This window comes from Crotalus tigris, unplaced genomic scaffold (assembly GCF_016545835.1).
Source record: "Crotalus tigris isolate CLP2741 ecotype Arizona unplaced genomic scaffold, ASM1654583v1 scf7180000017741.1442986301:2390832, whole genome shotgun sequence".
Taxonomy (NCBI): Eukaryota; Metazoa; Chordata; class Lepidosauria; order Squamata; family Viperidae; genus Crotalus; species Crotalus tigris.
Window position 1 is genome coordinate 405,001 of NW_024096608.1, and position 22,147 is coordinate 427,147.

Genomic DNA, 22,147 nt, shown 5'->3' on the forward strand with positions numbered 1-22,147 from the left:
TTCCGATGTGTAGGAAATCTCAGAGCTGGACAGTTGGTAAGTCTCCGACCAGCAAGGGGGTTCCCCCTTCGCAGCGGGTTCTTTCTTCCCTGATCCCATATCCGACATGGATAAATTTGCAAAATCCCCCAAGTAAGGATCTTCCTTCTGGGTTTATTGTTACTGCAGATCCTGTCTAATGTCAGGGCCCACTTCAAAATTTCATCCCAAGAAAGTAGAACTCTTGGAAATGGTTTCTTCAAAAGGAACTTTTATTAAAAGAAGCTGATAGCAGACATACTAGACAGGATCTGAGGATTTCCCATGCAGAACTATAGGTAAAAGTGTCCCAGGCAAAACCCCACCCCATAGTTCATTCAGTCAGTTCAAATGGCCCAATCCCCAGGTGTTAAGTTCCTCGTGGGAAGAGGGAGATAACATCGCACCTTTTCTGGGGCCGTGGAGATAAAGTAGTACCCGGAGGTTGCACTCCATTCTTCCCCTCCCTTTTGCTAGCTAAGAGTAAGGGATGGGAAAGTTCACAAGAAATAATGCAGGAAAGCAAAGTGTTACATTATAGCAACAGAGGAAGTCAAGGCAATAACCTTCAAACACTCCCCTCCCCAGGAGTATGGCAGAACCCAGCATGAGAAGAGAGTGAGATTTGGATCAGGATGAAAGAAGAGAAAATAGCAAAAGTAGGAAGGGGGGAGGAAAGGATTGGGGAACCTATTGATATGGGTTCTGACAGTAACTATTAGAATTCATAGATTTCAGTTATAAATACATTGAGGAGAGAAGGAGAAATACAGAATGTTCTTGGTTAGTGTGTTTATGATGCAACTTAGAAGAGGTGTTGTGTATATGCCTCTCTCTGGGGAAGCACATTATCTTCTCTAAGTGCTCTAATTACTGTGCCTGAAGATATTTTTATATTAATGATTTAAACTACAAGTAAAAACTTGCTTTTGCTTATTTCCTTCTTCAGAATCATGTGGAATGTAGGGGATGGTTTCAGAAACAATTCACTTTGGCCAGAAGTTTTTAGACACTTAACAGTCTGGGCAGCTTTCTGCAGTTGTTCAAATGCAGGTTTTATGCAGAGCAGGAATAACTGAGGAAGTAATTATATTTAGTCTATGAAAACAGTCAGTGAACAATCAGGATATTTATTCCTAAAGTTTACTGTCCATACAGTTATGCTTGGGCTTTAGGAAATAAAACAAAATGAGTTTGAACTCCTGCTACACAAATGAGAATATTGAATAGTCTCAACTGAGACCTCCTGGGTCCTGGTTGCCATGGAGCTGGGAGCAGATGCCGTCCTCGGTGAAGGAGCGCAGGAGTTACTATCCTCTCCCTCTGCTTTTAGATTTGTTGGCCCCTTCAGAAACACTTTTAAGATAATAGTAATAGTAGTAGTAGTAATAATAATGTAGTAATAATAAGAATAATAATAATGATGATGATGATGTTGGAAGGAGCCTTGGAGGTCATCTAGTCCAGTGGTTCTTAACCTGCAACATAACACCCCAGACTTAACAATTGTCGATAAGAAAGATAAAAAAGTCTGGATAGTGGACGTGGCAGTGCCTGGAGATAGCAGAATAGAAGAGAAAGAACTGGAGAAGATAACAAAATACAAAGACCTACAAATAGAAATAGAAAGACTGTGGCAAAAGCAAGCAAGGGTAGTACCAATAGTCATAGGCTCCTTGGGTGCAATCCCAAAACAACTGGAGCACCACTTGAACACCATTGGCATTGACAAATTCGCTATTAGTCAATTGCAAAAGGCAGCCTTACTAGGAACTGCTTCCATCCTGCGACGATACCTGTAATACCATCAAACATCCACATCTGCCTATCCCAGGTCCTGGGTAAGGACTCGATAGGTAGACAAAATGCCAAATCCAGTCTGAACATCTGGCTGACTGTGTGATGATTGATAATAATAATGTAGTAATAATAAGAATAATAATAATGATGATGATGTTGGAAGGGGCCTTGGAGGTCATCTAGTCCAGTGGTTCTTAACCTGGGCGATATTGCCCCCAAGGGGGCGATTTCATTTTTCAGGGGGGTGATGGAATGAAAAGGGGCAACGCGGGGGCGAAGGAACGAAAAGGGGGTGATATGGGGGCGATGGAGCGAGAAGTTTTGGGGACACTTTTGAGACTTTTCCGTACAGTGAATCGCTGTATATCTGTCGTACAAAAACATCAGATCGCGCTCGCTATTAGTGGATTGAATTGTGTTTTCAAATGTTCCTCCAGCTAGCTTCAGTACAGAATGCCATACCTATGTGAATATGCATTGCTTATCTTCATGCACGTTGCGCAGCAGCCTCTACCCATACAGTGGCACGCCATTGGCCAGAATATGGGAGATATGGGAAAAAGACTGGAAATAAATTATTTGCATCAATATGTCCTGATGACAATTTTAAAGAAAACAAAAAAAGTGTTTGCATAAATTGAAGAATTATTTCCTATGTTGTGATTGAGAGGTTATGTTGGGGGAGGGGGGCGATGACAACTTCCTCATTGGCTCAAGGGGGCGATTCATTCAAAAAGGTTAAGAACCACTGATCTAGTCCAACCCCCTGCTCAGGCAGGAAACCCTTGACCATTTCAGACAAATGGCTGTCCAGTCTCTTCTTAAAATCTTCAGACTTTGACCTAGGCCATTTGAAACCAGTGGCTTCATTGCAAATGGCGCTCTTATTAACACGCACACCGTGAGGCATTTCCAGTGGAGGTTATTAGAGTGCTTGTTTGTATCCTCCAGTGAATGAAATGATGTGGGATTGTGAAGTCATCAGGCATGGACCAGCAAGACTCGAGAGAGCCTCCCCCATGTGAAGTCCTTAGGGTGCCATTGATTGGCGAGCATGTGTTTGTGTCTGATAGACTGTGAAATGGGGTGTTGCTGCACAGCTGTGTTGCACCTGCGCTCCATGGAGATGATGGATTGGTTTGGTCATGTGGAATGTCCCCATCTGGTCTTCAGTAATGTCCCAGCAAATAACAAACATGCAATAGCAAAAGACTAAGGAAGATATGACTTTTAAAAATAAAGCAGTATTTTGAGCCATGCTTTCTCCCATTTCCATATGTTTTACAAAGCTAAAAATGTGCATGTTTCAACTATAGAAGGATGACAAATCCTTTATGAAAATCTCTGTGAAATAGACTTTTGGCAATGTCTGAAAAATATTGATCCAGCTCTGCTTTTGCAGAAGATATTTATTGTTTTGGATATCTGATTATTCTTACAATTTCACTTATTTAAAAAAGGCTTTATTCTGAATGAATTTTGAAATCAATGATAAATCATTATTTGGATATTTTAGTTTTTTACTTTTAATTTTTTAGATTGGGGTTCTTGTTTGATTATTTCTTAATCTCAGTTTTTTCCATAATTGAGCTAGTCATTCCACCTAATGACTAATTACACATCCAGTCACTTCATCAGCACTATTCATCATTGTAAAATATAATGACATTTCAACAAAGGAAAAAATAAATATGCAAATAAGACTCATTAACATTTGCACAAGCTTTTTGAATAATCATATTGCTGACAAAGCTGTAATTAACCAAAATTGATGCTGTGTTTAGTATTTGATGGTGTGTTTTCGTAGCAATTTATTGTTGTTCCTCTGGAGGCCAGAATTGGAGTTCTACTCTTTGAGCATCTTCTCTGCCTGGGTCACCAGGTCATGCCAAAAACTGGAGGCTTGGAGGGTTTACCTGCGACTTCCCAAATAGGCCTATAAAAATACTCTAATGAAGCACGGTTGTGTTTCTGAGTTATGCAACACCAATATCACAGTCGTGAATATGAGAATAGAAAAATACTGGCGTCCACATCAATGGGTCCCTTGAACCTCTTCTTAAAACCATCCAATCTCCTGGGCCTTGTGCAAGAAACCCTTCCAGTGATCAGTCCTGAACCTCCCTGTGCTTGGAGTTCTTTGATAGACTTTGGAGAAAGTGAGGTTAATGTCTGTCTCTATTTTCTGCAACCTATCCCAGTTCATGAACTGCTTCCATCTCTCTCATTCCCTGCTTTCTCTCCAAAATGTTTATCTATGGTTGTTTAGGGTTCAGTTCCAGATGCTGGTTATTGCCTTGAAAGCCACTTAAGGCAGAAGGCCGAGTTATTTGTGGGGCTGTTTGTCTCCAGTTCTTTCCACTTTCCACGAGATCCCACATGCAAGGATAGGCATGTTCCACATCCCTTCGGTTAGAACAATGTTACCTGGTGGGACCCAGAAGTGCCTCTGCACCTCTCCAGTGCAAAACAGTGCAACCCCTGGTTTTTTTTTTTAATAATTTTTTATTTTTTCAAACTCTCCCCCATACACATACCGTGATATTTATCAGATGTTAACATACATTCTTTTTACATTCATATATAAGATACTTTTAATAAAATGAAATAAATACATCCACATGACTTTTGGTGTTGCTCGCCTATTTCCCCTTTCACTGTATCCACACTCCTTCTTCTCTACCTTCTTTCTCCCTTTCTTCTCTTCCCTACTTCCCTCTCCTCTTTCCTTCACCACTCTCCTCCCCTTTCCCCATGTCTCCTCCAACCTTCCGACTTCCTTCTCCCCTCCTTTACTCTTTTCTCTCTCCTCTCCTTTCTTCCCTCTCATCCCTCTTCAGATACAATTCAGGGGTAATGTCTGAGCAACTCCTCTCTCCAAATTTCCCTATCTGTATTATATACAATAAGATTAATTTTCTCTTGCATTAATACTTCTATTTATCTAACCTTCTTGGTATATATTTCTATAAATATTTATACAACCTCCAGTTATTCAATACTGTGTCGCCTAGATCTCCCTCCTTATCTGCTCCTCCTCCTTCCATCTAAATTGATGTTAACTATCTTTTAACCGTATTCTCTTTTCAGCCAATCATAAAAAGTTCCCCAGATTTCATAGTAGTCTGACTCTGTCTTATCTTTAATTGTCATTGTTAGTCTATTCATTTCTGCACATTCCAGTATTTTCCCAATCACCTCTCCCTCTGGGGGGGCTTTCAGTGTTTTCCAATTTTGTGCAAACACAATCCTGGCTGCCGTAATTACATAAATAATTAAATATGTTTTTTCTTTATTGTATTTCTCTGGTAAATACCCAACAGGAATATTTCTGGTCTTAGTTCTATACGTTGTTGTATCATCTTTTCTATCCATGTTCTAATTATATTCCAATAAATTTTAGTTTCTACACACGTCCACCACATATGGTAGAAGGAACCTGGTATCTGATGACATTTCCAACATTTCATAGACCTGTCCTTAAACATTTTAGCTAATCTTTCTGGAGACGTGCCATCTGTAAAACATTTTGTACATATTTTCTTTATACGTAGTCACCATTGTCAATTTATAGTTTCTTTCCCATAGTTGCTGCCATCTATCTAATTCAATTGTGTATCCAAAATTCCTTGTCCATTTTATCATTGTCTCTTTCACTTGTTCCTCCTCTAACTCCTTATGTAGTAGATAACTGTACATTTTTAATCCATTTTTCTTCCGTTCCTGTGAGTATTTCATCTAACTCTGTTGTCCCCATCTATTTTAACATCTTTTTCATATCTAGATTGTATTTGCGTTCTCATGTACTAATCCATCTTTATTCCTTGTTCCTCTAATTGTTGTTTGGTTTTCAACTCCCCCATATCTGTTAGTAAGTCTTTATATCTTATAATGTTTCCTATGTTAAACATATTGGTAGTTGAGAGCCAATTTGGAATCTTCAAATAATGCTTTCTCTTTACTTTCTCCCAGACCGCAAATAAAGAATTCCTTATATGGTGTCTCTGGAAATAGCTATATTCTGTTTTTTCCATACCATATGAAAGCATGCCATCCCAACTGTAAATCATGTCCCTCTAATGTCAATAATCTTGTATTCCTCCTGTTTTTTTCTATACTGTTTGAGTGATGTATTTTTCATTTTTGTTTTGGTGATTTTTTTTGCCCAAGTAACATGGCAAGTGGGCAGATATATACATTGAATAAAGAGCATATTGGAGCATTGAGTAAATGCCAAGTACAGACACACACACAAATCCCCTCAGTTGTTTCAGTAAATTATTTATGGTAAATATGCTTGATTTGTCTGCATACAAAGAGGAAGTGAAATTTGGACCTTTAAACTGTCAAATGAAGTGAAACACTAGTCCACTTTTGTATAATCATCCATTTTAAAGTAACCAGCAGGCAACTCAAAGATCAGCAAAAAGAGGCTATTGAAGTAATAATGTGCTTACCACCATAATTATTTCTATTAAGTTGTGAAAAATAATTATACCTTAGTTGTAAGTCAAAGTTCCATGTATTCTTAGTTGCTGCTTCTAAACTGTGGTAGTCCAGGAAGGAGACCGCCTGGGAGGAGAAGGCCATGAGAAGGGTGGTTTTTTGCTCATCTGGCCCAAGGGAAGGGTACTCAACATGTAAACAGCACAACACATTTCATGAAATATTCTTCCATGGAGCAATTGCTTTAATTAATCAGTTTTATTTGTGGTCAAAAGATCTGTCCCTTCCAACTCTTATTTGGAATAGTGTTTCTCTAAGAAATACTTGCCTTCTAATCGGCTCCTCTTCCGTGGTGTGGTGGAGCTTCAGTTGTATAGCACCTTGTCTAGTTTAGCTAGAAATGAGGTTCTTTGTATTTTGCCTGAATTCAAGTAGTTTAGAAGTAAATGAAATATTCAGATTTATGCAGAACATAGTTTTGGTGGCTTTTTTTTTTTTTTTTTTTTTAGCCTTGGTTGCATAGGAGTTGCATCTGGGGCTGAGAATACAGTTCCTCCCACTTTATTCTCTACAAAAAAGCAAAACAAAGTACAGGGCTAGAGATGCCCTTCCTTGCAAGGATCTGATGAAGGTTCAGCTGGGATTGCTTTTCTGCCTGGAGCTCAGGGAATCTGAAGAGTTGGGCCTGGAGTGTGAGCAAGCCATCCCCCATTGCCAGCTGTGCTGTGCTGTCAGAAGGGGCAATGGCAAAGTACGCGCAATACCGTAGAATACTGTGAAAGTCAAAGGGTAGTAAAGCTATTTGTTGCCTTAATTTAGATATAATTGGATTTGCATAATTTTGTGTATTTTATATAGAAGAAGCTGCAGCACTCCAAATATCTGTTTATCAAGGGCTGATTTTCCCAAGAAAAATGAAATACACTGATCTCTGCTGTTAAAAATTAATTTGATTAAACATGTTAATTAAATAAATAATACACTAATTAAACTGTTTAGGGCATGTACAATCCCTGGTTTAAATCACTGTTTACCAAACTATTTTGTAGTTTTTCCAATTATTCATTCACAGCAAGTCTAATTGTATAGCATTTGGCAGAAAGCAGTTGAGTGGAATATCACGGTGGCCTCACCACCAAATAAGCTTCTTGGCTTTCCCAAGGTTGCTTTTTTGAGATGCTGCCAGGATGACTATCAGTCTAATTGTAATTATGCAGATATGCTGTATATATACATATATATACGTATACACACTCATATGTGTATAAAAAATCACAGTCCATTTTGAACACATAGTGGAAAAAGAAGTCTTGGAAGTTAACAAGGTTGAGTCTATAAGGTGCAAAACTATAAGGAGGTCTGGTCATGTTCTTTTTAACAGCAACAGACAAATGGAATTTGCTTCACATAGCAAAATAATTTTGGTCCTGAAAAATATCAGCAAGTTGTGCTTTGTATGCTATCAAGTATGTCAAATAGTTAAAGTATTCTTAAGTTTTTTGTCTTCTTTCAAATTATTTATTGCTTTTATTAAAAGAAACATTGTGCTGGTTTTTATTTATATTCCCTTTTAAAATTTAAAATGATGTCGACGTCCGGTGGTTCCAGCGACGATGAATGGCGGCGTTTTACAAAGCCGCCCGTTCCTGGTGCGTGTAAAAGCCGCGGGACTTTGACAATCAGCTGTCCCGCGGCTTGAATCTCCTCCCTGGGAAAAAGGGAGGAGGAGAGCTCTCAGGTAGAGGTAAGAGCTCCCCTGGATTCCTGTTATTTTGGGGATCGGAGGGTAGAGCTCCCTCGGAGCCTGAGCAACTCCGCGTTCCAGGGAGACTTCATTCCGAAGCTTTTGGGATGAAGCAAGTTGCCGCTTCCACATCTGCTTTTTTTTTCCAGCTGCTTGTGAGTATTTGAAAGCAGACGGAGCAGACCAGGAGAGACTGTGCTCAAGTTTGATGGTGCCTTTAACCTCAGCAAGTTTCCTCTTCCTCTTCTTTTGTTCACTTTCCCTTTAGAAGAAAGGGAAAGTGGAAAGTAAAATGGCGATCGTCTTTCTTGCCTGATTTGCATTACAAAGTTAAACTTGGATACAGATTAACTTTTTAAACACAGAAGTAAGAATTTGGTTTTTATCCTTTCTTCTTTTTTCTTCTCTATTTTTTTTCTAAGAATATTTAAAAGAACTGTGCCTTTTTTTTTTCAATAAGAATCTTTCTTCTTGAAACTTTAGAAAATGGCTTCAAAACGTCTGCCTTCCGCCCCTAAGGTTCCTATTTCTTCTCCAATGCCTCAGCCTGCATCTCAGAAACCAAAATCACCTCCACCTTCTCCTCCTCCTCTTGCAATTTCTCTTAATGATTTACAAGATGCTTTAAAACAGCATGCCTTAGATATTAAGGAGGAGGTAAAAGATCTTATAATTGCAGAGAGGGCTAATACAGAAGAATTATTGGAGAAAAAGAACAAACAAGTAAGAGACCATATCCTTCTGGCCTTTCAGATTGATGACCAGATGGAAAAGATTACTGAAAATGCATCAAGGATGGAATTTAGAATGCAGGAGGTAGAGAACAAGATAGAAATTACACAGGATGAACAAATCATTTCACAATATAGGGAAATGGAACACGCATTGCGTATCAGAGGCCTGAGAGAGAATTCTCAGGAGGACTTAAAGATGCTTATTGTCAAAGATATTGCTCCTAATATTGGCTGGTGGCCTGAAATAATTGAGAAGGAGATAGAAAAATTTTTTAGAGTTAATTCACGGGTTGCTAGACAGAGAAATCTACCAAGAGATGTGGTTATTTATTTTTCCAGAAGATCTATCCGTAATGAAATTATACAGGCTTTTTACAAACAAAAGTTTCAAATTGCTGATCAAGATGTGATAATTTTGAAAGAGATACCTCCAAAAATTTTAAGAGCCAGAAAAGATTTTACTTTCTTGTCTGATGAGCTAAAACATCGTCAAATTCAGTTCAGATGAAGATTCCAAGAGGAATAATAGTAAATTATGAAGGGATACGTCATAGATTAACTACTGTTTCCAAAGCAAGAGATTTTTATCAGTCTATCTTAAAAGCAAGATTGTCACCACCTCCACAAATAAGGATGACGGAAGAGTCTCTTATGACAGGAGCCTCATCAATGATGGTTATGGAACAAGCTGCACAGAATTCTGACATAAAAGAGCAAAGGATGACACGAGCTGCCCATAAACATAAAGAAAAAGAGCAGTTGCAGAAGAGTGGTGAAAGTTTGGTTGCTACAGAGCCTGTGGGAGGGGCAAGACCAAAAAGATCTTCGACAGCAGATTTGCAGGCTATGCTCCAGAGGCTCCAGGCCGGTGGAGATGGTCAGGTTCCTGACCTGGAATGTTAATGGCTTAAATGTGCCACAGAAACGAAGAAAGATATTCCATTATTTGAAACAACATAATAATGATTTGATATGTTTGCAGGAGACTCATATAACTTTAAAGGATTCTAAATTCTTGATGAATTCCCGTCTGGGCTCACATTTTACTGCTCCAGCCCCTGGGAAAAAAAGGGGGAGTGGTAATTTATGTGAAGAAAACTTTTTCAGCTAAACTAATTGAGGCTGACTCTGAAGGAAGATATCTTTTTGTGGAATTATTATTACAAGGCCGGAAGGTTCTTATTGTTGGACTATATGCTCCCAATCAACAACAGAAACAATTTTATAAGTTGCTGCATGGCAAGATATCTCAGTTGGATTATAAATTGGTAATTTTGATGGGTGACTGGAATGGGGTTCTAGACCCAACCATAGACAAAAGAAGTTCCTCTAAAACTTTTATTCAAACTAAACTACCTATGACTTTCTTTGATTTGAAGGAAGAACTGGAGCTTATTGATATTTGGCGAGAAAGGAATACAAGTGACAGAGACTTTACTTTTTATTCTGATAGACACCAGTCATTTTCAAGTATTGATTTTTTTTTTGATTACTAGTGACTTCCTCCCTAGAGTGAGGAAGGTGAAAATTTTTCCCAGAACATTGTCACATCATAGTCCTGTGTGGATGGAGTTATATTCGGAAGATAGGAATAGAAGATCTTGGAGACTGAATGAGAACTTATTTAATCGGGAGGAGTTCGTACAAAAGTGTAAAGAACATTTAAAGGACTTTTTTATTATAAATATGAATAAGGGAACATTGATGTCTATGGTGTGGGACGCTAGTAAAGCATATATGAGGGGAATCCTGATTCAATTGAATAAAGTTTTTAGGGAAAAAGGGTTACAAAGACGTAGAGAAATAGAAGAAGAGATTAAATTAAAAGAACAAGAGTTGGTTCTTAACCCTACTGATAATAATTTAAAGGTATCCATAAAGATGCTTAAGGAACAATTTAACATGTTGATGGCAGATCAGGTGGCTACCAATCTGTCGTATATGAGACATAATACTTTTTGCAATGCGAATAAGCCTGGGAGGTGGTTGGCTTATCAGTTACGAAAGAAACAGAAAGCTAGAATCATAGAGAAAGTAAAATATAAAGGTACTGAGGTTTTTCAGCAAGATTTGATTAAAAAAAGCTTTTTGGACTTTTACACAAAATTATATTCAAGTGATAACATAAGGGGTTTGGATATAGATAAATATTTACAATCAGTACATTTTCGTAGACTTTCAGAGGAACAACAAAATGGGATGAATAGTTTAATTACTGTGGAGGAAATTGGTTTAGCTATTAAGCAGTTAAAGGTTGGAAAGTCTCCTGGAACAGATGGACTGACTTCTAGGTATTATAAGATCTTATCTGAAGAAATGATAGAGCCTTTAAAGGAACTTTTTAATAGTATTTTGTTGGGTGTGCAAGTTCCTCCTTCTTGGAAAAGAGCCTTTATATCACTGATTCCGAAGGAAGATCAGGATCTTACCGAGCCTAAGAATTATAGGCCAATTTCATTATTGAATGTTGATTATAAGATCTTTACAAAAATTTTGGCTAATAGACTAATGCAGGTTATGAAAGACTTGATTCATAGTGATCAAGCAGGATTCATAACAGGGAGATATATGAAACATAATGTTAGACAAATTATTAATTTAATTGAGTACTTGGATAAGAATAATCAGATTCCTGTGGCTTTTATCTTTTTGGACCCTGAAAAAGCTTTTGATCAATTGGACTGGCAATTTTTATTTTCTTTGGTAGAGAAAATGAATTTTGGGGATAATTTTTTACATGCACTTAAAGCTATATATCAGCAGCAATCTGCACAAATTGTTGTAAATGGGGGATTGACTGAGAATTTTAATATTCAAAAAGGGACAAGACAAGGATGTCCATTATCCCCATTGTTATTTGTTTTAACATTGGAAATTTTATTGATTCAGATTTGGGAATCAAAGTTAATTAAGGGTGTAAAGATAAGGAAGAATGAGTATAAATTGCGGGCATTTGCGGATGATTTGGTTTTAATTTTGGAACAGCCGAATCAAGCGATTGATGGTTTATTAGAACTTATAACACAGTATGGGAATGTTTCTGGTTTTAAAGTTAATAATTATAAGACTAAGATATTATCTAAGAATATGTCAGTTAAAGATAGGGAAAGTTTGATTAAAGCCACAGGTTTTCAGATGGTAAAAAAGGTTAAATATTTGGGAGTATATCTAACTGCTTCAAATGGAAAATTGTATAAGAACAATTATGAACCACTATGGGCAAAAGTCCAAAAGGATTTAAGAGATTGGAAAAAATTGCAATTGTCATTGTTGGGGAGAATTTCAGCTGTAAAAATGAATGTTCTACCAAAGTTTCTTTTTTTGTTTCAGATGATACCTATTCTTAAAAAAGAGGCAAATTTGGAGGAATGGCAAAAGGGTATCAATAATTTTATATGGGCCGGGAAGAAACCAAGGGTTAAATTTAAGATATTACAGGATGCTCGAGAAAGAGGGGGACTTAAGGCACCTAATTTGAAATTATATTATGATGCAGCCGCCCTAACTTGGTTAAGTGATTGGCTTAATTTAACAAATATGGATATTCTTTTTCTGGAAGGTTGGGATTTAATATATGGTTGGCATGCATATTTAATTTTTAATAAGAAAGTTGATCGGACTTTTAAATCACATATTTTGAGGAATGCCTTACTTCGTGTTTGGAAGAAGCATTATTATAGATTAAATTATAAAATACCTATCTGGGGGATTCCCAGACATGCAATTGAGGGAACTTCTAAGGGGACAAATTTTGACAAAATCTCGTATAAAGAATTGTTAATTTGCTCTGGTTCGAATTGGCATTTGAAATCCCTAGACGTATTAAGGCAGCAAAATATTCTACAGTCATGGTTTCAATATTTACAAATAATGGATAGATGGACTGTAGACAAGAAAGAGGGAATAACACTAGAAGATAGACAATTGGTCATTCAGATTAAAAACCAAAGTCCGGCTCATATAAAAAGAATATACAATGTTTTATTAGAGTTAGATTCGGAAACAGAATTGGTTAAAGACTGTATGATTAAATGGGCTCAGAATATACAGGAGCCGATCTCATTGGATTTATGGGAGACAATTTGGATAAGAAATGTTAAATTTACACAAGCTCAAAATTTGAGAGAAAATTTTTATAAAATGTTTTATAGATGGCATTTAGATCCTAAAAAATTATCTTGTATGTATTCCAATATACAGCCCAAATGTTGGAGATGTGGCAATAATGATGCGACATACTTTCATATTTGGTGGAATTGTAAAAAAGTAAAGGCTTTTTGGATTATGATTTGGTGGAACATTCAAAAGATTTTTAGAAAAAAGATAAAGTTTACACCTCAACTATTTTTACTTGGTATTTTTGTTGACTTAAATGAAAAAGAAACTACTTTGATGTTGAATTTATTAACTGCAGCAAGGTTATTAGTAGGTTTATATTGGAAGAAAGATTCCTTGCCTACTTTAGAAGAATGGATATTTAAAGTATCTACTTTTGCACAAATGGCAAAAATTTCTGCTTATTTAAAGGATCATACACAAGAAAGATATATTACTGTATGGGGAAGGTGGATAGATTATATTCAGAAAAAGTATGGAATTAAAAAGTTTCATTTATTTTATGAGTGAATATTAAATATTATAGAGAATTGTTTTATAGGTTATGGAATTAAAGGTTAATTATGATAATTTCTTTTTCTTCTTCTCTTTTTTTTCTTTTTTTCTTTTTTCTTAATTATTATAATTTTTTTTCTTATTATTAACCCTGTATTCTGCTCTGGGAAGTGAAGGGAGGGGGGTTGGGGGTGGGAGGGAGGGTAAGGGGGGGTTCTACTTTAAAATTTTATTGTATTTTTATAAATGATTGTATGTTTTAAAAAATAAAAAAAATTAATAAAAAAATTTTTTAAATGATGTCATTAGGAAGTTCTCAGTATGTCTATAATGGGCATTCATTTTTAAGTGTTTGCTTTCTAGGAAAAGCCTCTGAGAGGAGTCAGTTCCCAATGTTTGGTCGAGATGCTGGGCTCTCAGGCTGTCAGGTAGATCTGCCATTTAAAGAGTTGCTGTTAGTTTTTTTTCTCTTCGAAATTCTTAATACAATTTATACATACACATCTACACTTTTACAATACAGTAGTAATAGATTAACACATTATCTTTATATTTCAAGTCCCTTGAAGTTGTGGCAGAACAAAGCTTCCTGCATTATTTGTTAGATTTCTACCTTATCCTTCCTCTAGAAGCTCCAGACAGTGTACATGGCATTCCTGTTTTTTCTTACAAATATAATTTTCTGGGAGCAGATTGGGCTGAAAGAAAACAACCAGAATCTAAGTCTCCCTATTCTCAGGCAAACTACCTTTCCTCAACAGCTTTGATCTGCATTCAAGACAGAGGAACCAGAAATTCCAAATACTATGGTATATGTTTTTACTCAAAGATTATTAGGTTTCTTTTTACCCAACTTTCAAAGAAATAAAATGAAAAGGTATCAGCAAATGTCAGTATTTCACTATTTAGTTGCCATTGCATAATTTAGTCTATATTTTGTTCCAGACTGCAGCCTCTTCCATTTTTTTCCCTATAAAATAAAATCCCAAGATCAATCTCTTGAACAGGGATTGCATTGAGAGCTTGTCAGGAAACATGGAGGGAAGACTTCAAGCAACTCCAAGCAGCATGAAGAATGAAGGCATCTTGTGATAATCTGCATGGACTGAGCAGTAAAATCCTCTTCTCTGAGGAGAACTCAAACCATACTTGATGGAAGTGCAATTTTGTGTCCTCTTTGGAGAGGGTGGTGAAAGGCTTAATTGGAGAATTTTTGCTCTAGAGACCATTGGGAAAGATCAGAAATTCTTGAGCAGGGTGGGAGAAGCTCCTGAATAGGTACAGAAAAGTGAACCTTGTTTGGAAACCTAAGGAGGAAGCACATGATGCACCCAAGCCAGAGATCAGGAGGCCCCCAGTGCTGATTGAATTTAACCCTGGACTCAGGCTTCACCTTGGAAGAACGTCTTCAACCCTCTGACCATGCCCTATCACCACAGCCTCACAGAAGGCCTCAAAGCCTTGGAGATCAAATGGGCCTATAAGGAGTATCGGGTAGCTAGGCTGGAAAAAGCATTTGAAAGAAGTGCTTTGGAATGAAAAGCAGCATATGTGAAATACCTCCTTTTAACTTTTGAAGGGGGCACTTTTTTTCAAAGACTTGGTTGTAAGTTTAGAAAATGGGGTTGGCTGGAGGACTTCCATTGGTCTACACATATTACATTGAGCCAAACTTCATGGGGAGAGCAGGCACAATTAGAAGAGATCAAGAGGAAATGAGATCTTGATAATACCAAGCTTCTCTACTGCTATCAGTATTACTTATAGGAGGAGTGTATGCTGTCTCCATTGGATGTCCTCTGGATGGAATCGATCTTAATATTGCTTTTCTTTTATTTTTGCAAGGCAGTAAAATAAATATGATGAGTTAACTACATCTGTATTAATTTTAATTTTTAATTTGGCAAGCTGTAGTAATTCATATAAACTTGGTATTGTTTTTTTTTTTTCAAGAGTTGGTAGGAGTAGAAAAGAAACCTTATGTCTTTGAGTAAAATCCTTTTTAGCAATAGCAATTAGATTTATATACTGCTCCACACTGCTTTATAGCCCTCTCTAAGCGCTTTACAGAGTCAGCATATTGCCCCCAACAATCTGGGTCCTCATTTTACTGACCTCAGAAGGATGGAAGGCTAAATGAACCTTGAGCCAGTCAGGATCAAACTTCTGGCAGTGGGCAGAGTCAGCCGGTAATACTGCCTTCTAAACTTTGTGCCACCAGACCCTTATTGTTATGAAACTAAAAAGTTATCTAAAACTGGCTGTAATCAGAGCATATTAAACTAAAATATGCTTATTATTCTGTGAACTTAGCCATTATGAGTTAAAAAACATAGTTTACAGATTAGTGCCTTGTGTTAAACCTTTGTTTTCCAAAAAGTCTTCTGAGTTTTTATAAGGATTACTTCTTTGTCTTAATAAAATGGGCAAACTCTGCCAACCTACACAGCTGTTTCCATTGATGGTGATAATCATTTCCTGCCACTATATAAACAGAGTCAGGTATTGCTTGTTTTGTTTACAGACAAGCCTGCTTCGATCTGACATTGGTGTTGGAAGCTCAGGAAAAACTGGTACACCATATTATCCATTTTCCTCTGCAAATCCACGACGAAGGCCCCTTCATGATTCATCTTCCCTTGGTGAGTCAGTCATTTGTGCTCCTTTTCCCCCAGGGAACACATTAGATTACAGACCTCATTTCTTGGATAAGATGCGTTTCAGAAATCCTTGCATTAGAAATGGTAGCAAGAAAGAGGAAGAAGTTGCAGAAGGGAACTGTGCTTTAATAGCCTGCGGAGTAGAACTTGGTGATAATTGCTCCAACTTTCTCCCTTTGCCCCATCCCCACCCCAAATTCACACAGAATATTTTTAGCACTAGAGTGTGGGTGTAAAAGAGAGAGAGAGAGAGAGAGAGAGAGAGAGAGAGAGAGAGAGAGAGAGAGAGAGAGAGAGATAATAGTGTAAATTGCTTACTTCCTCATCAAATTATTTGATTTAATTATCAAATAATTCAGTGTTATTCTTTGAAGAAAAGAATTTGTTGTAATTTATACTGAGAAAGCACATTTTGAATGTCCTTCATATTACAAATTCAAGACAATTCTGATGATAGCTGTTGAAGGACTTCACCCAGTGGCTTTAAGTAGAGCAGTGGTTCTCAACCTTTTTAATGCCGTGACCCCCCCCCCCAACCGGTTGTAAGTCGAGGACTACTCAACCGGTCGTAAGTCGAGGACTACTCAACTGGTGCAGCACCGTTTGCAGAATGGGACGTTTGGCAGGCTCAGCAGGGCAGAGACAGCCTGGACAATTCCTATTGGCTTTTGAAAGCCAATAGAATTAGACTCTATTCAAGAGAGTCTATTCTATTGGCTTTCAAAAGCCAATAGAATAAAAGGGAGTAGCACAGCTAAGGAAACGGGGGGGGGGGAAATGGTGGACTGTGTTGTTTGACGACCCCCATGAAATGGTCATTTGACCCCAAATGGGGTCCCGACCCACAGGTTGAGAACCACTGAAGTAGAGGTTGAACTATATGCTCCTGATCTTCTGAGTTCCTTTTGCACTGTGTTGTATGACTTTACTTCAGTACTGCTACATTTTCCTGTTAATTAAAGCATTTTTTTTCTGTGCAGATTCTCTGCAGACAAAAAAAGTAAGGAAGGTGCCTCCTGGTTTGCCATCTTCTGTAAGTCTTAGAGGTTTTTAACCTTTTAATAAGAAGCACACACCTATATATCTAGCTATTGTTAACTTTCTTAGTCATAAAGATTCAAGCTTGTCAGCAAGGAAGGAGACAAATTAAAAAATAAAACTGCAGTGCAGTCCTGTGGCCCATTATGCAGAAGAAAAAAGTACGTATGTTACCTTAAATTTGGCCAGAGAAACCTGTGAATATAGGAGGGGGGGGGATGAGGTGGTAATACTGAGACAGAGTAGAGGACAGGTCCCTCACCTGTCCTCCCATGAAATCTGTTGGTTTTAGAGCTGGCAGCAGTGAGTTGTGGATGATTCAGTTGTACCTGTAGCTTCCTGTAATTAAAGGAGAAAGGAGTGCCCCAGGAACTATCCCTTGATACACATCTTTTGATGTTTAATTAGTCATTATGTTGCTGAACAGGAGGATAGAGATTAATAGTAAAGAATGGTAAAAGTTTACATTGCTAATGATCCCAATGGTATTGAAGATCTTAAGATGTGATTGGTAGGACCTGTACAGCTCAGCTGTCTTCAATAGGATGAAGTTATTAATATGCATAAATCACCAAGTCTGGTGCTTATTGTGAAGCCCTCGTGGCTTTTCAGCACCTTCATTAAGCCTTTTCTAACTTGAGCTGAGCATCAGAAAGGCTTTCAAACAGCAGCTTTGTTGATCCTTCTTACCCAATTGTTTTTTATCCTTTGAGAATAAAAGACTCTGAAAAAAGATTTGGAGGGGCTTGGTAGAAGAATCATTATCAACTGTGATAATCTTACACTTTGGGAGTTTGAAATATTAACCATGTTTCATTCAATAAAGTAAGAAAATTGTTAAATGAATCTGCATTTAAAATCCATATCAGATAAAAGTAGGGCCCTTCATCCCCCCTCCCTTTCAGAACACACAAGAACTCACTTCTTTGTTGTGCAAATGGAGGCTTTTATTCAGCAGCACATGGTGCAGGTGCACTTGGATGAGTTACAACTCAAGAGTTGTGCAGGGTGAATTGAATGCACTGCTGCTGCTCAGGGAGGAGTAAAACCAGTGGAGCCTCCACAGTGCCTGCTCAGAATGGAAACTGGAGCTCCAGCTTGCTTACATGCTCCTTCTGTTTTCCCTCATCAGCTGGTACTCTTCCTCTTCCTTCTCCCAGATGCAAGTTGTTGCAATTAACCTGGAAGCCAGGCTTAATGCTGGATGCTCTCAGAAAAGCTTCTTCTGCATTAGCACCTGGCATGACAAGCTTCCTAATAAACTCAGGAGCAGAGGGCCAAAACCATTATCTCTAAATATAAGAACCTTTCTCTCCTCTTCTGTTCCCAAGAGAAGTTTAAAGCTATTCAGAGTTACTTTTTATTATATTTTTAACCACTATGTTTGAATGAGACACACCATGTAGTAACTTGGAAAAGAAAGTCTAGATAGTTAACACCTGAACTAATAGTCATGCACACAAAGACAGATGACTCTTTCTGCCATTCTTTAAAAGACTTTAAAAGCTGCATTGCAAGTAGTCCAGGAGTTACTAATGTAATGGAGCCTGCCAATTACATCCTTAACCCGAGGATTCGTTGGAGTGAATCGCATAAAATGAATGTGAAAACTCCCTGCTTTCGGCCACACATTCACTAATCAAATGTACAAGTTGTTAAGTGCACATGAGGTATCTCAGGCTGGGGAAGGCCATGGGGGACTTAGTGATGGAACAGGCGAGTAGAGTAGAGCTGGGAGGTCTTCTAGTCCAGCCCCCTGCTGAAGCAGGAGAACCCATTTCAGACAAGAGTCTATTCTTAAAAATCACCAGTGATGGAGCGCCCATGATTTCTGAAGACAAGCTGTTCCACTAATTAATTGTTCTCACTGAAGTTTCTCCTTAATTCCAGGTTGCTTCTCTCTTTGATCAGTTTCCAACCATTGTTTCTTGTCCTGCCTTCTGCTACTTTGGAGAATAACTTGACCCCCTCTTCTTTGTGGCAGTACTTAAATACTGAATACCGCTATCGTGTCACCCCTATTTCTTCTTTTCTTTAGACTAGCCAAACCCAATTCCTGCAGCCATTCGTCATATGTTTTAGTCTCCAGGCCTTTGATCATCTTAGTTGGTTTTCTCCAGTCTCAACATCTTATTTTGCAATGTCTCTGCGGTTGTTCATAAGGGTGAACGACTGCTGTGGTGCTGCAGTATTCGTAATGTTGGAATTGTGTTGGGGGGGTTATTGCATAATTTTGAATGGTCACTGTGAACTGTCATACCTCGGGGGTTACCTATACTAGCTCTGATTTAGTCTAGGTTAAAGCAAATTCTTTTGTTAAATTATACTTTGGTTTTGGATATTGAATAGTTATGGCCATCTCTCCATCAACAGATAATGCTAAGCTATTGCATATCAATTTCTGAACCACTTAGGCTCATATGAAACTAAAGCATAAGCATAGTTAAACCACAGTTTTAAGTTTTCAGATTCCATTCTCCAGAGCCCTGGGGAAATAATCCCCACCTCTTTATGAAATGTTGACTTTGAATGTCTTGGTTGGACCAAGGACTCTTCTCTGGGATTTGGAAAAGGACAGGTAGAGGCAGGTGGGCAGCTGGGGCTCTGTTCCAGGGTGTTCTGCCCAACTATCTGTTGGAAAGGGTTTCACCCAGTGCTGGAAGGCTGTGTGTTCTCTTTTCCGCTGAGTGAGTCTATGTTTGAAAGAACATGGGAGACTTTGAATAAAAAGCCAAAACTGGCCATGCTTGTTTTGTTGCCATATATTCTAGGCAGGGTTTCTTGATAAAATGCAAGCTCTGCATAATGCAGAGTGAATCTGACATATTAAAAGAGAAGGGGAAATAAGCTGCATATATATCTTAGAAAGTATTTGCCATTCACATTCGCAGTGCTAGTCCTAGGATCACAGTGAGGCTGAATTGGTTAAGAGAAATGGTGTTCTCACTTCTCAGTACTTTGTCAGATGCTGGCTTGTGCCTGCACTAACAGATAAATATGAATGTGTCTCTTTTCCCTTATTTGGAGAAACACTAACTGTTAAGAATTAGGCCTAGGGCATGGAGCTAATAGGGATGACAGAGAGGTTCTTAAAGATTTGGCTTGATTGCTTTCTTTTCATATTGTACAGATGTTCTTATTCTGTTATAAGTGGTGGTGCTAAAATATAAGAGTAATTATTTGTTTTCTTGGTTTTGCAGCAATATGTCCTTATTCCTGGAGAAGTATAGTGTATACTTCTAAGACATATAAATGATAATACAATAAAATATGGGACATTTAATCAGTTTCTTGAATCACTTTCTGTGCTGCTCTATTAAAGATGACTTAAAATCCTAAGAAGCATTTGCATTAATGATGCTATTGCTTTTGAGATCTTCGGTTAAGCAATTGTATTTGTGGCTCTCTACATTGCATACTGTAAAACTCCATGCAGTGCATGTTTCTAAAGGAGAATCCAGGTGGGTGGGGGCCAAGGAGCAGATTGAGTTGGACTTTCTGATCTGTGCAGGTATCCAACATCCCTGCCAGATGACTGTCCGACTTCTGCTTGAAACCCCGAAGAAAGATAACCCTGCTTTCTTGGCAGGATCAGTTCTGCTGCCAGATGATTTAGTTGTTAGGATCTCTTTTAAATGTTCATTTGGGTATTGCTGTATGCCAAGGGCCCTTGTGAAAGAAGTTAGAAATAGAATGGGCCAAGGGCAATTTGCTTTTATTTGTTCATGCCCATTTTCATTAGGCATTAAAATATTCTCACAACAGAATAGGGTTAGATTATACAGCCATCTATGGGAATCAATCAAAACTGCATCTGTGTATGATAGGCTGAGTTGTAATTTAATCTGAATTGCTGAAATACTTGTTAAAGGAATCGAGTTGGATTGCCTAAATTGTTGAAACCAATCAATTATAGAACTCCTTTGAAATAAGGACTGGCTGGAAGTTATGAACTTGATTAGCTGAGGGTCTCTTCACATCCACTTTCCCTTTTTAACCATTGCCCTCTACTGGGGAGCAATACATTTGTGGGATAGAATATAATTGCTAGTACGCATTGGAATAGATCTGTGGGCTCCTTTGGGGAGCATGTATATACTCTGCATGGGTTCCAACATGTATGAACCAGTCATTTTTAGCTCTTCTCAGGAGAGAGTAGACAAAAAACTTACACTGGTCTCAAGGACTCTTAATGTATTTATTTCCCACAAACTTTCCTTTCTTAACCTGTAGAAAGGAATATTAAACACTATACCACTGTGTATCTTTCATCTTCAAAGTTTAATTTTGGAAAGTTCATGTTTCAAGTAAAAAATAAAATCATTGGTTAAATTTAAAAAAGCTTTCTGGTAACTTCTAGAATTTTACAGTGACAGCTGCCTATAAATGAAATAAAGTATTAAGCTCTGAATATCCAGTTAGAGATGACTGAAAAAACCTGACTTTATTAGTAGTAAATAGAACAGAGTTTAAAAGAATTTACAAATATAAAAATACTTGATTAGTTTAAATCTAAAAAATCAATATGTTTCCTGTTAAATCTAAAAAATCAATATGTTTCCCATCTGCCTGTGATGCAGCCTTAGGCAAAGAGACTACTAGATTGGGAAAAGTTGAAGAAGCAGCTTCAGAGGGAGCTGAGGGAGAGGTGCAGCCCATCAGTCTCTTGTCTCATTTTATTAAAACAAAAGGATTAGCTGGCTCAGGGAGTTCAAAACAAAGAAAAAAACGGGGGGGGGGGGGATTAGCAGGAATCTAATGTCCTTTTAAGTGAAGTTCAGATTTTTACATTTCTAACCAAATGGATTCCTTGTTGTGTTGTCATGATAAAACCACCCTGGGGTAAATCTGAAAGACCCTTTCAGAGGAGCCTAGCTGTCTTAATATGTACCCACCCCATTTGGCTGTCTGAGATGGTTCAGTCCTGCTTTGCATACATTATTTGTTCCAAAGTACATCCATATGTGCTTCCTTCACCCCCGAAGAGCTGCTATATCTCATCGGGCAGATTTGATATCTCGGATGGGCACCAGGCCTGGGGCTGTAGTAATGCAGTGTCCCAGGCAGGCATATATTGCGCATACCCGATGCCTGGA

At 37.9% G+C, this 22,147-nt stretch overlaps 1 protein-coding gene across 5 annotated transcripts in view; it reads left to right on the plus strand.

Annotated features, from left to right (window-relative positions):
• The window catches only part of TCF12 (transcription factor 12), a 111,142-nt gene that overhangs the window by 49,525 nt on the left and 39,470 nt on the right, over positions 1 to 22,147 (plus strand). For all 5 annotated transcript variants that reach the window (XM_039339968.1, XM_039339969.1, XM_039339970.1 and 2 more), the window contains exons 6-8: positions 13,717 to 13,781; positions 15,878 to 15,995; positions 16,994 to 17,046. In XM_039339968.1, coding sequence (XP_039195902.1) covers positions 13,717 to 13,781; positions 15,878 to 15,995; positions 16,994 to 17,046 — 236 coding nt within the window. The remainder of the gene's footprint in view (positions 1 to 13,716; positions 13,782 to 15,877; positions 15,996 to 16,993; positions 17,047 to 22,147) is intronic.